The sequence below is a fragment of the Temnothorax longispinosus genome, chromosome 8 (assembly GCF_030848805.1).
Source record: "Temnothorax longispinosus isolate EJ_2023e chromosome 8, Tlon_JGU_v1, whole genome shotgun sequence".
Taxonomy (NCBI): domain Eukaryota; kingdom Metazoa; phylum Arthropoda; class Insecta; order Hymenoptera; family Formicidae; genus Temnothorax; species Temnothorax longispinosus.
Genome location: NC_092365.1, coordinates 14,062,556 through 14,077,779, shown reverse-complemented (window position 1 = coordinate 14,077,779; position 15,224 = coordinate 14,062,556). Strand labels below are relative to the sequence as shown.

General features: G+C 38.8%; 2 protein-coding genes across 7 annotated transcripts in view; both read left to right on the top strand.

Annotated features, from left to right (window-relative positions):
- Positions 1-13,187, top strand: part of Kank (KN motif and ankyrin repeat domain-containing protein 2 kank) — a 36,403-nt gene extending 23,216 nt beyond the window's left edge. For 3 of the 6 annotated variants that reach the window (XM_071785430.1, XM_071785431.1, XM_071785432.1), the window contains 6 exons: positions 5,639-5,760; positions 6,117-6,197; positions 7,031-7,258; positions 8,130-9,379; positions 10,608-11,211; positions 11,324-13,187. In XM_071785430.1, coding sequence (XP_071641531.1) covers positions 5,639-5,760; positions 6,117-6,197; positions 7,031-7,258; positions 8,130-9,379; positions 10,608-11,211; positions 11,324-11,767 — 2,729 coding nt within the window. In that variant the 3' untranslated portion in view covers positions 11,768-13,187. Of the gene's footprint in view, positions 1-1,573; positions 2,725-3,177; positions 3,316-4,854; positions 5,077-5,638; positions 5,761-6,116; positions 6,198-7,030; positions 7,259-8,129; positions 9,380-10,607; positions 11,212-11,323 lie in introns of those variants that run through there. The other 3 variants (XM_071785433.1, XM_071785435.1, XM_071785434.1) reach the window with 3 other exon arrangements.
- A 376-nt stretch (positions 13,188-13,563) lies between these two features.
- On the top strand, positions 13,564-14,961 carry Bet1 (blocked early in transport 1). Its single transcript, XM_071785455.1, has 5 exons — positions 13,564-13,714; positions 13,824-13,900; positions 13,985-14,108; positions 14,227-14,393; positions 14,480-14,961. Exons 3-5 carry the CDS (start codon positions 14,090-14,092, stop codon positions 14,633-14,635), a joined length of 342 nt encoding a protein of 113 aa, XP_071641556.1. The 5' UTR covers positions 13,564-13,714; positions 13,824-13,900; positions 13,985-14,089; the 3' UTR covers positions 14,636-14,961.
- The last annotated feature ends 263 nt before the right edge of the window (positions 14,962-15,224 follow it).

Here is a 15,224-nt window from a genome sequence, read left to right as displayed (position 1 = left end):
CGGTGCAACCTTGCTCGGGCAAGGTGGTCACATATGGTCGCCTGCACCTGTCGAGCTAAACACGCGCGCGCGCACACACAACTAGTTGAACTATTTCCGAAGCACGTGCATCGTCTGCATCGAGAACGAACGAAAATAAGATCGTGAAACCGCTGAAGCAATGACGTAAATTTGACGACTACGTAATTGGGAAGGACGTCGCCGTCGCGCGCGGTATATAAATAATATAAGCAAGTCTCGCTGCGGAGAGTTTCGTGTCGTAATCGTGAATATTTATCGTTTGTCATGTTTAAAATCTCGCGCGTCTACCTACGTATGTCGCGGTAATCGCGACAAATAGCCTAATTAATTGCCCGCGGATGGCGATGCTCGCCTGTTTGGCGATTTTGTATTATACAATCTCAAATCTCAACGCGCGTATGCTTAATTCAAGAAATTACATACGTCCGCCAATCAACGTTCAACGATGAATTCTCAGTCTTTATTACACAATTATAGAATATTTTAATTGTGCAGACGTGCACGATCCGGTTTGTAAAATCAAAAAAATTCTTTGCGTACGTCTTCTTAATACAAGTGCATCTCTCTATCAAAGAAACGGTAAAGTCTATTAATTTTCAACATTATAGTAGATAACATCCATTGTTACGTAATCACTAGCCAGGCAATATTAATTAATGACGCGTACGAGCGTATGCGAAAATTGTTAAGGTTCACAGGATACGAACCCTTTCGGGGAGATCATTAATTTTCTACACATCATTAACTATTACTCCGCTTATTTCCCTTCCCACCCTCTCGTACCGAAGCTTCTTTCAAGCACAACGAACACACATAAATCATTGTTTCTCCTTCTCTTGATGCGGCTACAAAAGCGCAAATTTTCGAACGGAATAATTTCACTTTAAATAAAAACTGTTTTCAAGGGACAACACAAATATCTACACAAAGTGACTAAATTGTTGAGCCAAAATTTCTCCGACGTATTTCTCCGTTAATTGGAGTCGATATCACAAAAAATGTAATCATTCGTCATTTTTTCCATAACTTGCCAGCTATTTTAACTTTAATGTTTGGATAATTTTTACGAATTCGCAAAAACGATTGTACATACGATCAAACGCATTTAACGTAACTCGACCGATTGTTATTTCGTTCAGAATTGACTCTTCGAACGATCGAGACCGAGACATTTCACGACATCGAAGCTATTCTCGCGAGCGAGCGAGCAGAGAGACCCGGATACCGCGAAACGCTGGCGCTGTTTTTTCTCGCGATTAGCAAATCGGCGGGGCATCGAAAGAAGAGGCCAACGAAGGAAGAGCGAGGCTCCCGCTCCCGTCCCCCTCTTCCATTCACCTTTAGCGCGAACGGTCGACGCGCTCGCCGAGGCTCGACGGCTCGACGGCATCACAGCAGTCAAACGCAAACTGTCGCCGAAGCGGCGAGGAGCCGCGAGTCGCGAGCAACCGCGACTTATGTATACATATATCGGGGTGCCGGACGCGAACGACCGAGCGAACGAACGAACGAATTTGTTTACCTATATACACGGACACCGGGACACGACGCGATCGCGCCTCTTCGATGTGTTGCCTCGTCGAGCCAATTATATCGCCAATTCCGAGCGACTTTAAAGTCGCCCTCCGAGCGAGCGATCTCCGGGCGACCCAATTCGCCGAAATATAAAGATGGGGAATAAACGAAAATAATACTAACCTCGTAGCGTGGGCGCGCGGCGTCGGCGTCTCGGCGGGCACGGCGACCAGCAGGCTCGGACTCCTCCAGACTCCTCGACGGCTCCGTGTGGTCCGTCATCCGGGGAAATCGGCCGAGATTGCGAGCGAGGACGATTGCGAGAACGATTTCACGACCGACAGTGCGGCGAAAGACCGACGTGGACCGACGATTTCGCAGCGGAGTGTCGTTAACGCGCGACCGTGCGACGACTCGACGCAAGTGCGCTTCATTTTTCGAACGATAGATCCGCGACACTGTGAAGTTGGGCACGGTTCGCCGTAGAAGGACGCGTGTTACCAATCTATGATTTGTGTCCGAATGCTGACTCGCGATTGCATAAGGAGGGGGAGGGCATAGGGGAAAAATATCCCGTTTGAGAGAAGGAACTACCGAATACAAAATATATATCTGATGACTTTGTGAAATTGATAATGAATGAAAACGTAATATTGGCCAATAATTTGTATCCAAAGCATTAGCGCGTGACTCTATAGCTTACTTCCAAAAAAAGAAACAACGGAAGAATGATCGAAAGAAAAAAAGAATAAATTTATAAAATTGGAAATTACGATAATTTATGCATCGAGTACGTCACAAGATAACTCCTGATAGATCGAACGATTGATTGTAACGATGCTAACAGCTAACTTTCATTAATTTACTCGCGAGTATGTTATTAATCGGCGACTCGATATAAAAAAGAATCAATCCTATTCAAAATCGAGCATTCAAATCCGCGACAGCGTGAAGTAAACGACGAAGGACAGCAGGCGACAATTTCAATTGGACGCGTGGGATATACGTGGAATAACGAGTGTTTCGTTCACGGAGATTAAAAAAGCGCATCTCCCTCTGAAAAAGTCAGATAAATTCACAATAGATTCACGACAGCGGCGAGAGATCGACAAACAGCGAGAATGGGGGTAAAGAATTTCATCATGAAGAGGATTCCCTTCTGCAAGATGAAGGCGAAGCGGAAATACCGTGAGTTCATCTCGATAATCGCCCTCCGCGTGGAGATACAAAAGTGTTTCTCTCGTGACATAACTTTGATCTCTCGTATGATATTTGTTTGTCGATTGGTCAATCTCCTTGATCATTTCTAAGTAAAACGGAAAAATGTATGCCAAATAAAATAGAAACGATTGCATCACTGTTTACTTTATCGCGTGGTTTTCTTTTATGCAATTTGATCGCCGCGCCGCGGCCGTGGCGATATGGGCTGCCACTGTTTATCGTCATACCAGTGTGATTAGCGTCACTGGCAGCGGCGCAAGCAATTAACAGATACTTTATCTAACTCCAAACAAGTTGAATTCATTATCAACGAGCGAGCGAGTGATATCTCGCCTCGGGAGATCGAACGACCTCAGAGAGATCGGTCTCTCTTTCTCTCTCTCTCTCGCTCTCTCTTTCTCTTTTTTCCTTTATATGCCGACATTCGATCACGTTGTTATGCGATTCGCGAGCGGCGCGCGATGCCATTTTCCGTATTCGACAAGTGCATCTGTCTGAAACGTGAACGAGCGAAAAATGGAAGTGCCAGGGACGACGACGACGTCGCGGAATCGGAGTGTCAGTGTTTGGAAAGTCCCATTCGCGTTATCGTGACGATCGGTCAAAATGCAATTTAGGAGGCGGGATAGAGAAACAGCTGCATCGTAGCTGCGAACGACCGAACGCTCGCGCATCCTTCATTACAGAGATGAATTGCATCTTTCGATGCAGTCTATAAATTTGCGTTTTTTATTCGTCCAGACTGAAGGAATTTTAATTAAGAAATTTGACCGTAGACTTTGTTTTGTCAAAAATATAATTTTCTGGAATTTTCTCTAAATAAACGCCAGTATTATGATAGAAACTGACTTGGTCTGACACGCGAACACGTAACTCTTGGCACGCAACAGTCGGACGACCGCCTTGTTAATTTCTCTCGCTCCTTCTCGCGACGAATTTATCGCGATCTCATGATCGGCACGCGGTGGTATAACGTTCGTCTCCGCGCGAAACTTTCACGGTGCTGGAGATCGTTTAAGCCTTTTTTTAATTTTGTCTAATCCACATGTGCAATGCGCGTGATGCGTGATTCACCGAGGCGCTTCATCGTTAATATAACGATGCATATATAGGATGTCCTGCAACCTTGCGATCTTAATTTTGATAACAAGTTTCTTCCCAATTTGGAATCGATTTTTCCACGGCAAAACGAAAGAAGACATCGTTTACCGCAACTTTTGATTCAAACACTAAATATCTTTATAATTTTTAATCTCAAAATGAAAGATTGACCCCAAAATCAGTGGTTTTTTCGCCTATTTTTGGTCCCGCGATATTGGAACTGAATTGTGTATTAAATGATACCTTATGACAAGACATCAATCACAAAAAATTTTTAAGTTAAGGTGAGAATTGATTCTAGAGATATGGGAGGTCAAAGTAGTCAAAATTTATTAACTTGTCAGCCCGTACGCTTTAAAGCACGAATTTTTCTTTAATTCAGTCCGATAATTTAAAACTTTGTACCCGGGGGTTTTGCTAGCTGCTGACAATGAATTTGAAGTCAGATTTTTAAAATTTATAATGGCCGATTTAATATGACGGACTATGTATTTAAAAAATGTTTTAATTTCTTTTTGTTGTTGAGTAAATCGATCCATAAGTATGTGTGAAAAATCTGACTTCAAATTCATTGTCAGCAGCTAGCAAAACCCCCGGGTACGAAGTTTTAAATTATCGGACTGAAAGAAAAATTCGTGCTTTAAAGCGTACGGGCTGACAAGTTAATGAATTTTGTCTACTTTGACCTCCCATATCTCTGAAATCAATTCTCACCTCAACTTAAAAATTTTTTGTGATTGATGTCTTGTCATAAGGTATCATTTGACACACAATTCAGTTCCAATATCGCGGGACCAAAAATAAGCGATTTTTGGGGTCACTCTTTCATTACAGCTGCTTGGAAATTAATTGAAGATTACTAATTCTGTTAACTACTTAATCGTTTCTCTAAAGTTAACGAAAGATTAGCTTTTTTCAATCGCTTATAACCCCGGAATTATGGATGCTGAAGAAACGTTTTGCCAAAGACTACGTTAATTAAAATTAAGATTGCAGATTGTGAAATATCTCGTGCAGACACCCTCGTCCGTCACGAATTGCGTGCTGAAAATTCTGCATTGCGACGGCCGAGCCCACGAGTCACGAGGCATATCACGACATTGTCAAAGGAATTTGCCACAACGTCTATCGCATTTCTTCATTGTTCTTTTCGAGATAAGGTTTTGCTCTGTAACGCGGTTGCTCAAGAGCCGATTAAAAAACATTTCGACGAAACAGGTGAACTTAGCTTGTTGTGAATGTTGCATAAGGATCGTATAATGCATAATGACGCAAAACAATTTAATTACTCCTCTTTATATCTATTGTCGACGAATGATGCGTCAAAAAGAGCGATTGCTAAGAGATAACAACGCTATTAATAACTAAAATTAAATACATATTTCTAGGAAATATTCTTGTACGATACTGTTTTGAATTTAACACGTTACAAAACAAAATGGCGCAAAATACCAATATATTAATATTTTTATCTTTTTTTTTTTAACAAGTGATTATCAGTTACGGATTTTATTTCCCAAGATAAGAGAATATGTTTTTCTCAAAATCTCTGCCTCGTAAGGAGGAATCAGTTTAAATTAACTTCCCCTAGTTAAAGAGTTAAAGAAGCCGGAGGGCAGAGTTGATCAAAGAGGGAGGTCGATTAAAGTGGATGTTTCAATATGTTCAGCGCAACTACGTTCTCTCAAGAATTAATAAAATATTTCTTGCAAAAAAAAAATGCGAATAATAAAGCGGATAATTAAGCACGTGGTTTTCCACGACTGATTTTTTTCGCTAGATGGCACAAACGGGACAGCGCCGGCGCCGGTGCAAAATGCAGTCCAGACAGACCAGCCGGCAGATTCCGACAACGCCAGCGTCGGAAGTGGTAACTCGAATCTTAGTACCGGCGCACTTCAGGTATGAAATTTATATTTTACTATTCTTACTTGTATAATTATTACATTATATTGCAATAAATTTATATGAGAAAAAAAATTTGCGTGCGCGATTAAAATTTGAGCAATCGAAAACTGCAAAACGCTAACGTAATAATTTTATCCTTGACATTATGTTATTGAAAATTTCTATATATTGTTTGTTCCCTCTCGCGTCTTGGTTTTATAATTAATTTTTAATAGATATTTCTAATCTCAAGATTGATAATAATTCTCATTTCATTTAGCTTCTAAATTTTATGTACAAACATGTAAATTGGTGTGATTTTGTGAAATGTGGGAATAGGAAGATAGTAATAATATTTTTATGCGTTGCAGAATATCAGGGAACAAATGGCTGCATCTCTGGAACGGATGAAAGAGCTGGAGGAACAGGTCAAGGCGATTCCCATGCTGCAGGTGAGTTCTCACTAATTTCCTATTCTCCCACCTACGCTTTCGTAACGTTCATCGCCCGGCATATAATTTGCACCCATGCGAGCCCGAGCTCTTCCGTTCTAGCGAAACGTTCATGTGTATTCCCGCTGCTTTATCATGATCTCGTTGTTCTTATTACGAAGACACGTCTCGTTATTCGTTCAATGCACAAACGATGCGAAACAATGAAATTTTTTTTTTCACATTACATTTTCAAAGAAATGTTTCGTGTGAACTTGTATTTATATATAGATATTGTATTTATGCAATAATTACTACCATTCTAATGGAATAAACTTGACATAAAAAATAATAAAGCTAAAAAAGATAAAAATCAAGTAAATAGAAAACATACTAATATACAGTCGAGCTGGAACCTTTTGTACGTTTTGTACCTGATAATATTTTTCACGTGAATTTATGTTTATTATTTGCTTTGCAAACTTAATCTAACCGCAGTACTAAAGATTTTTAATGTTTCATTTTTAATCAGTCTTGAATTAATTTTATTTTTGCTTAATATTAAACGTAGAATATTTTATCTATCTATTAATGTATATCTATCTATTAATTGTTCTATCTATTAATGTATGTTAATATTAAAAAACTGATCTGAAAATATAGTTAAAATATTAATCATTAATTCTATTTCTGCAACTTATTGAAAATTGGTGTAATATTTCTATTATTTCCGCAACATGAAAAATCATTATGTTTTCTCACGCGTCGCAATTTTATCAGACTCGATAAAAGCTTACACTATTGCCAAGCTTATCTAACTCCGCGCGTACAATCTCTTTCTTTTTCTCTCGCAGGTGCAAGTCTCGGTATTGAAAGAGGAGAAACGCAATCTCCTGCGGCAAGTGGACGAGCTGAGTAAAACGAATTCCTGCAACGACACCCTGCACAGGCATCGCAGCCAATCATTCTCGGAACAGTGCACCACCCTGCGAAACCTGAAGACCTCTGGAAGCGTATCTACCAGGGACATGGGAACTATGTGCGGCGTGATGACAAGGGACGTTGGGGTATCGTATCAGCCTGTAAGAATTACATTTCCACTTAGTCATCGTACAAACCATTATCTATCTTGTTTGTGTCTAAAAGGCATCTAAAAAAATCTTGAAATTCTAAATGATTTTTTATTAAAATTATTTACTTAAACTTCTATTTAAAATATTCTTCTATCTAATTTTATGAACTTAATTTATCTCTTCTTAATCTCTTTTATCTGTCAATTTTAGAAAATAATAAAAGATTAAAATTAAAGATCAGCATTATTATATAAAGTTGTTAGACAAGTGTTAATACTTGAACTGCTGTTTGATCACATACGAAATCTTTAGATTACATCCCTAATTTTTTAACTGAAGCAACCTCTCGTTGAATTATTCGTCGATTTATGTATATCCAGAAGTGAGTGGCGATTGCTTTTCTAATTAGAAGTGAAAATCGGAATTTAAATGGCGATACATAATTTTGCCGTGTGCTCCAGTTGCTTCGCGTGTCGTTTTTTTACGTCGCCGGAGCCGAGCGACTTTCGTGCGCGTGTACATATTTCGCGTAAATATTTATAAATAATACGTCGAGATTGAAGATTAAAAATATAGTAATTGCAATATGTATCCACTTTTCAATACTATGTTGCGTTTTATTCTGAAACTTCCCAGATATGTCATCGGCAATATAATCTGCTCGGTATGCAATGGTTCGTAATAATTAAGGCGATTAACAATATATATATTCAAAATCGATATTATGCCATTTTATGTAATAGAATGTAGCAATTATCTCGACATTAATTAGTGCTAATTTACAAGGAAATAAGTAAAAAATGATTCTGAGCGAAAATACTTTAATCAGCTGTATCTAATTTTATCGGAAATTATTATGTCAATTTAATGATCGCTACAGGTTCGAACGAGAGACGTCGGTATAATAACAACAAGCACGCCGATCAAGCCATCGCTACAAAAAAGTCATCTGCGAATCGAGGAGATTGTGCCCGAGATCCAGGACCAGAGTACCGTGCTGGCAGACGAGACATCGTCAAACCTCTCGAACTTATACGACTTCCAGCATCGTACCTGGAAATCGAGTTTGACTCGCAGTCAACTAATGTTGGAGGAAAATCTGCCGAAAGTACGAAGGAGGCAGCTAACGAGAACTCCTCTTCAAGTGGAATCGATACCACCCAACGAAAACGATCCGATCAATCGCAAAATCATGAAGAAAACGCGGGACTTCGGTATCAATACGGAGAACAAGCCCAAGAGTCTTCAGTGCAGTCATTTCCTAATCGAAGATATCGCACCGGAAGCGAAAAAAGAGATCAAGAAGCGTTCCTGCGGCACATCAACGAGATTGGGTATGAAGGATGTCCTGACGAATGAGGATGCTGAATTGCTCGCGGAACATAGTCTGAAAAATTACAAGAATAGCCTGGTGAAAGACACTTCCTCCAAGGGCATTCAATGCAGCCCGGAAACACTCAAAGTCGCCGAAAAGCGAGATCAGATGGTCCAGGTGACGGAATTGTTCAGAATGCGTTCACACGTGGGCGTAACCGCCAAGCCGACGACATCGGAGGTCGGAATCGAGGTCAGATTCGGTTCTTGTACTAGGAGCGTGTGCGTCGGACCGGATCCTGTGGCGGTGCAGCCACCGGTGTCGTTGAACTCGATGAACTCGAGGAGTCACTCGTTCAATTACGGCGATAGGCGGACGAAAACAAAAGCCAGCAAATCGGTAGCGGTGATGGTGGAGGATCTGGTGAGAACCATCACTCGCGGCACCGATACGTCTGGTCTCACGCCAAGATGCCGAGATTTCGGCACCTCGACGATGAAGAAGACGTTGGTCGACGTGTCGGTCGGTGACTCGGTGAGGCCGCATATCTCGATCTCCTGCGCGGCGAATTATTGCGACAACTGCAAGGAGACGATCAAAAGTCTGGCGAAGCAGATCGCGAACAATGCGGAGAACAGCCTGAATCATCAGAACAGCAATATGGTATCTAGGATCCCGAGGCCATCTCATATTCCCTTGAATACCAGCGATCATAGAAGGCAGTACAAGCGCCAGGACACCTACACGAAAATTCCAGCCGTCGGGATGATAAGATACGACACGGACAATAAAGAGCAGTACGACAGCAGCAACCGGTTGGTCATTTGGGATTACATTTTTATTTTATCTTATCTTTTATGAGATATTGGAGAAAGAATAGTGAGATTGTATAAGAGATTAAGAATTTAGCATTTTTATCGCAAAATGATCTCCAATCTATGAAAAATAAATTGTTAATTGTATCTAACTTATTGTGCAAAAAATAATGAATTAAGGGAATAAATTAATTTATCCTATGATCGACACATGAAGCTTTATGGAATATAGATTATTTACTTGCGGAAAATTTTACAGATTGCATGTAATTAATTTTTTGCTATGCTTAATTCTTAATCTATCATGTTTTAAACTTAGTTCCAAACTAGTAGATTCAGTATATTGAACCATTTACCCCTTCAATACTCGATCCACCCCTCGATCCTTCCCGCTCGACTACGCTTCACGCCATCTGTTATTTCCGTGGTCGAAGGTCGCTGTTGCAAGGGGGTTGTTTCGCGCTAAAGGGGGTGGGAAGAGGGTTGCACGAGACCAGTTGCAAAGCCGCGCATGACGTACTTCGTGCCGGCCGAGCGTGCCGGATAGTTTGTTGTTCTTTTTTGAGTCCATGGTTGCGCGCGTGTCGAACTGCCGAGTGCGTCATCGAGTCTTCTTCCTGGCACGCTCCAACCACGACATAAATATCGCGACGGAAGACGGAAGTCGGATATCGTTGCGCGTCCCGCGTCGTATTGGCGGTCTTGCAATGCTGAACGAGTAAACGCATCCTCGATCTCGACAGATCGATGCTGCAGCAGCAGCAACAGCAGCCGCAGCGAGCCGCTCCGCGTTTATTCAGCGATCTCGAAGTCTCCGATATCCCGCCTTGTCCGGCCACGGAAGGGTAACGTCTCTCCCGCCATAATCTGATCTGATATCTTGCTTCTATTTACAGCACCACGCTCATTTTGCCATTAATGTCCTTGGTATTGTGTTGAATTTTTATATTTAATATTTAAATTTTAATATTAATAGCCAATATTACACTAGCATGGCTTGACGATATATTTTTATAGTTCAGAGATCTTTTTTATTTAAGATTTGGAATTCAACCTTTTTGATTGTGCCAATTATTAGATTTTATTAGATAGTTTTCATAATCTCCCTTACATAACAATGTATAAAGAAATAATAATTAACTCTTTAGTAAAAGACTGGTTGTATGTGTGTATCTACCAAACATTTTAAAAAATAGATAGAGAAAGAAATGTTTTTTTTCTCTCGTAGCATTCAACAATTGCAATCCGAAAGAACCAAGGATGAGAAGATTGCGACAGAAGAGATGCGTAACATGGAGAAGGAGGCGGATAATGATGAGAAATCCGAGCTACCAGAATCGGCTCTGTTTCAACCAATTCAAGACAAGCCCAGGAAAAAGGTCGAACCCTCGAAAGAGATGCAAGCCGCCATGAAGGTGCTCAACGATAGTATCAAGAAGTCACCTAGCAGAAATATCTCTCATCAGCTTAAGAACGCTACCAATATTATACAGCAAGAATGGTTCAAAATATCCAGCACATCTAGCGCGAATCCGTTAGATGTCGAGGATTATTTGGATCGTTTCGAGGAATGCTCCAGCACTCTACTGGAGTACATTGTCAACATGACGGACACCAGTGGAAATACAGCGATGCACTACGCGGTCTCTCATGGCAATTTCGACGTGGTGTCTATATTGTTAGATTCGAAAGTCTGCGACATTAATAAGGCGAACGTGGCTGGTTACACGGCTGTGATGTTAGCTGCTCTGGCAGAAGTCAGAAATTCCACGCACGCCTCCGTGGCGAATAGGTTGTTTCAGCTTGCCGATGTCAACATCCGAGCAAAATTGGTAAGCTCTCTACTACACTGTAATAAATATAATAGGAGCACCATGTATAAAAATTCTCTCCTATTTTTCCTCAAATATTTTTATAATTCTTTAATTTTGTTTTGCGTAACAGCATGGGCAAACTGCGCTGATGTTGGCGGTATCGCACGGACGCAAGGATATGACGCAACTGCTCCTGGATGCCGGAGCGGCGGTTAATATCCAGGATGAAGACGGTAGCACCGCGCTGATGTGCGCTGCGGAACATGGCCACACGGACATCGTGAGATTGCTTCTCGCGCATCCGGACTGCGATCCGTCTATCGTCGACGTGGACGGCAGCTCGGCCCTGAAGATCGCTCTGGAGGCGGGTAACCGTGATATTGGAGTGCTACTTTACGCTCACGAGCACGTTAATCGGGGCATCAGTCCATATTCGACTCTAAGACGAAGCAGAAGAGGTTCCAAGCCGACGACGCCCACTGGACCGTCTCCATCGGCTCCAGTTAGTCCAGCGCCATCGCGACGTATTCATTCGTCCAGCGTTTCTCTGAACACATCAAAATATTCCAAATAATTCCGATAGTAGATTCTTTGTACGATTTTCTTATAGATTCATCCATCATGATTTTTCTCTTCAGACATTATTTCAAACGTAATAGTAATTGGCAAACGAGTCACAGTATAACTGAAACTTTATATTTATACGATCATTTTTATTCTTCTATAAGTTATCCTTATATTTATGATGTATATTCTTATATTCATCATATGACGATACGTTGAAGACCTCTTGCCTAACGATCGATTCGTTTCGATAGAACTGTATTGTATAATTTAAGAAGTCAAGAACGATGCTCAACACTGTATATATCTATTCAGGGTAACGTTGGAAAAATCTTGTAGTTTAGTTTATAGCGATAATCTAGAAATAGTCCATCGTAGGTGCTGTCAGACATTTTGACGAATCTTTCATAAATTCTCTGTAAATTTTATACGACTATAATTGTAGCACATCGTCTGAGGATACAATTTTTCTCTTAGGCGGGTTGCGGAAGTACAAAATGTTTAATATCCATGACGATACAATCCACAGCAAAGAATCGGTCGATTTTTTGTGTTTTTCTTTTTGAGTTCTTTTTGAGTCTGTGGCATTGAACATTCCAAAAGAAAATGATCGTCAATCCGAATTTCTTACGGTAGAAATTTATACAATATTTCCCAAATTTCAGGCCTAATCTCAAATTAGGGATCAAATCATCAATATCGTGTGTGTGTATATATATATTGTATATGTATAATATATACACACACGATATATTATATATACAAGTACACCGATATGCGTAGAGAAACATTACGTAGCAATATATGTAATGAATGTATATGTTACAACAGTGTGAGATTTTTACGATTCAATGATTTACAGCGTTTTCACGCGCGAGCGACATCAAACGTACTTATCACTGTTTTACGTTAAGATAGAGAGATATTAGATAATGAAAATTATATAAAAAAACAGTATATCTATAGTTGTGAAACGCGCGATCGTCGAAAGATTTACGAATGCAAAAATTATATGTTTTTGGACTTAATTGTTAACGATTTTCATATCGAGAATTATACGCGATCATATCGAGATGTTAATATACGTTTATTTAACGAATCGTCAACACGAGCATTAAGAATCGCGTTCCATTTACGTAAAGAAAAAATAAATACGTTGAGCGTTTTTCTTATAAGGTTGTGAATAGATAGAGTTGTAATTAAATTATTTAAGTTCTAGGAAAGTCAGAGATCCAATAGTTTAATGTTAAGTGTTTCTCCGTCTTCGAGAGTAATTCTATGACGATTGTTGGCGTGAGACATAATTGTCTGTATATCGAACGTGTAAGCAATGTATGAAACACATTGATACCGTAGAAATCTAGAAAGTAGAAAAGTACTCCTTATTGTTTGTGCCTTTACATTTAATATATATAATACTATTAATAATATACTGAAATATGATTCTCCAAATGCCCCTTGTCCATAATCAATTTAATATTTTATAAGGAAAAAATATTTTTTAACAGAATAGAAATCTTAAAAGCGTATATTTATAAAATTAATAAAGACAATATATCAAGATAAATCTCCCATCGAGGGACTATCAATTCTGAACTTCATGATCAATTATGAAATAAATGTAGAGTATTGACGTTATCAATTGTCGATAGAAAAATATTTCTTTGCCAACATATCTGAACAATTGATATATGATTATAAGCTACGAAACGTCAGACTAATAATAAATCATAAAAAATATTATAATATGAGCTAATCGTCAAGGTTTTAACAGCCACGTGAATTTCTATAGGTGGTCGGTTTTTAATGATACTTGTCGATGACCTAGCTTTAATTTACTCATCGTTCGTATCACTCGTAGCAGAGAGATAGTCATATTCACTATTACACGTCACTACAATCGTGACGTTGACATATATTTTCTATTTTCCGGCTATCTGTAGTTTCTATATAACTGGTATAAATTGCAAACTTTATATTAAAAAGCGTTGGACAGATTTTTTTGGATAAATTATACGAATGTCTTGTCTGTTTGAGGTTATACACTTATACATGAATATTTTCAGTTCGAGTGTCGTCGTTTAATACAGTTTGCTCGAGCAACATATTTTTCCTGAAACAATTATTATTGCTGTTTAACTGGGTAAGTCTATTTTATCATAAGTATTTTATTATATTTATATAAGGATAAATAATAAGTTGACCACAATGTATTTTTTTTTTCCAGATAAAGTCAGATTGAAATATTTTTCAAGTTTCTAAAGGTGTTTCGTAGGATAATAATTTTCTTCCGCATCTGTTTATCAACTAAGCTATCAAGATTACTAACAAAATGCGACGTTCTCATTCAGGTAAGTTGACATCTGTTAGCAAATGCGTTAATCGATTGTTATTTTATATAATGTACTTTTTTAAATGTACTATTACAAATATAATATCTTACATATAATATAATTTCCTTATTTCCAGGGGGTTACGGCTATGAGCCATTACCAAGTACATCTACTCAAAATGTTATGAAAGACGAGAACGAAAGAATGACTGAAGAATTGCGGGATAAAATACATGCTTTGAAATCATTATCCATTGACATTGGCACCGAAGTAAAATATCAAGATAAAGTGCTCAGAGGCATGGTTAGTTGGTCAGCTTGTCTAAGATACGTTTACGCAATTTTTCATGTCACCTTAAACATAAGAAATAATATGAATTTATATTTTAGGATGATGACTTTGAAAGGACAAGTGGTTCCTTATCTGGTTCTGTAGCGCGTGTTTTGCGTTTAGCAAAGGCAGGCCATAATTATTACATCTTATATTTGTTCCTTTTTTCTATAGCAGTATTTTTTGTGTTGTGGATAGTTTTGAAGTTCAAATGATTGTATATAAGATCTCTAGCTAAGGTGAAATGTATATATATAAACACGTAACTAGGCTAAAAGTAGATATTTTAAATCAGTTATTTAACTAGCTTAAATCTTTTGCATTATTTCGTCGTACAGAAAACTTTACTCATTTTATAAAATAACTTATACGCATTATTATGTTGTTCATATTGAAACAAAGTTGTTAAGAAAGATTTTAGCCAAGTATAGCGAGAGGTGGCATATACGCTTGGAAGAAAGAAATAAATATTTTTTTATAAATACGTTGGTGTATTTAAGAAAGAAATTGAATTTATAAATAATAAAAGCAAAAAAATGTATTTGTATTTTTTTTAATATCCTTTTTGTTTTTCGTTGTAAATTCTGAATTTTTCTTTTGTCAATGGGCGCGTTTAGCAGAACAAACCGCTCAGTAGCAATCGAACGTGATTGGCTCTTACTTTTAGAACCAACCAATCAACGCAGATTGTTGATAAGACGAAACTCAACAGTTGTGTCTGCTGAACGCGCCCAATGATTAGTTTATTATCATGGAACTATATTTTACTAGATGATAAGAGCGCCTCTTTTCTTTACACTCTAG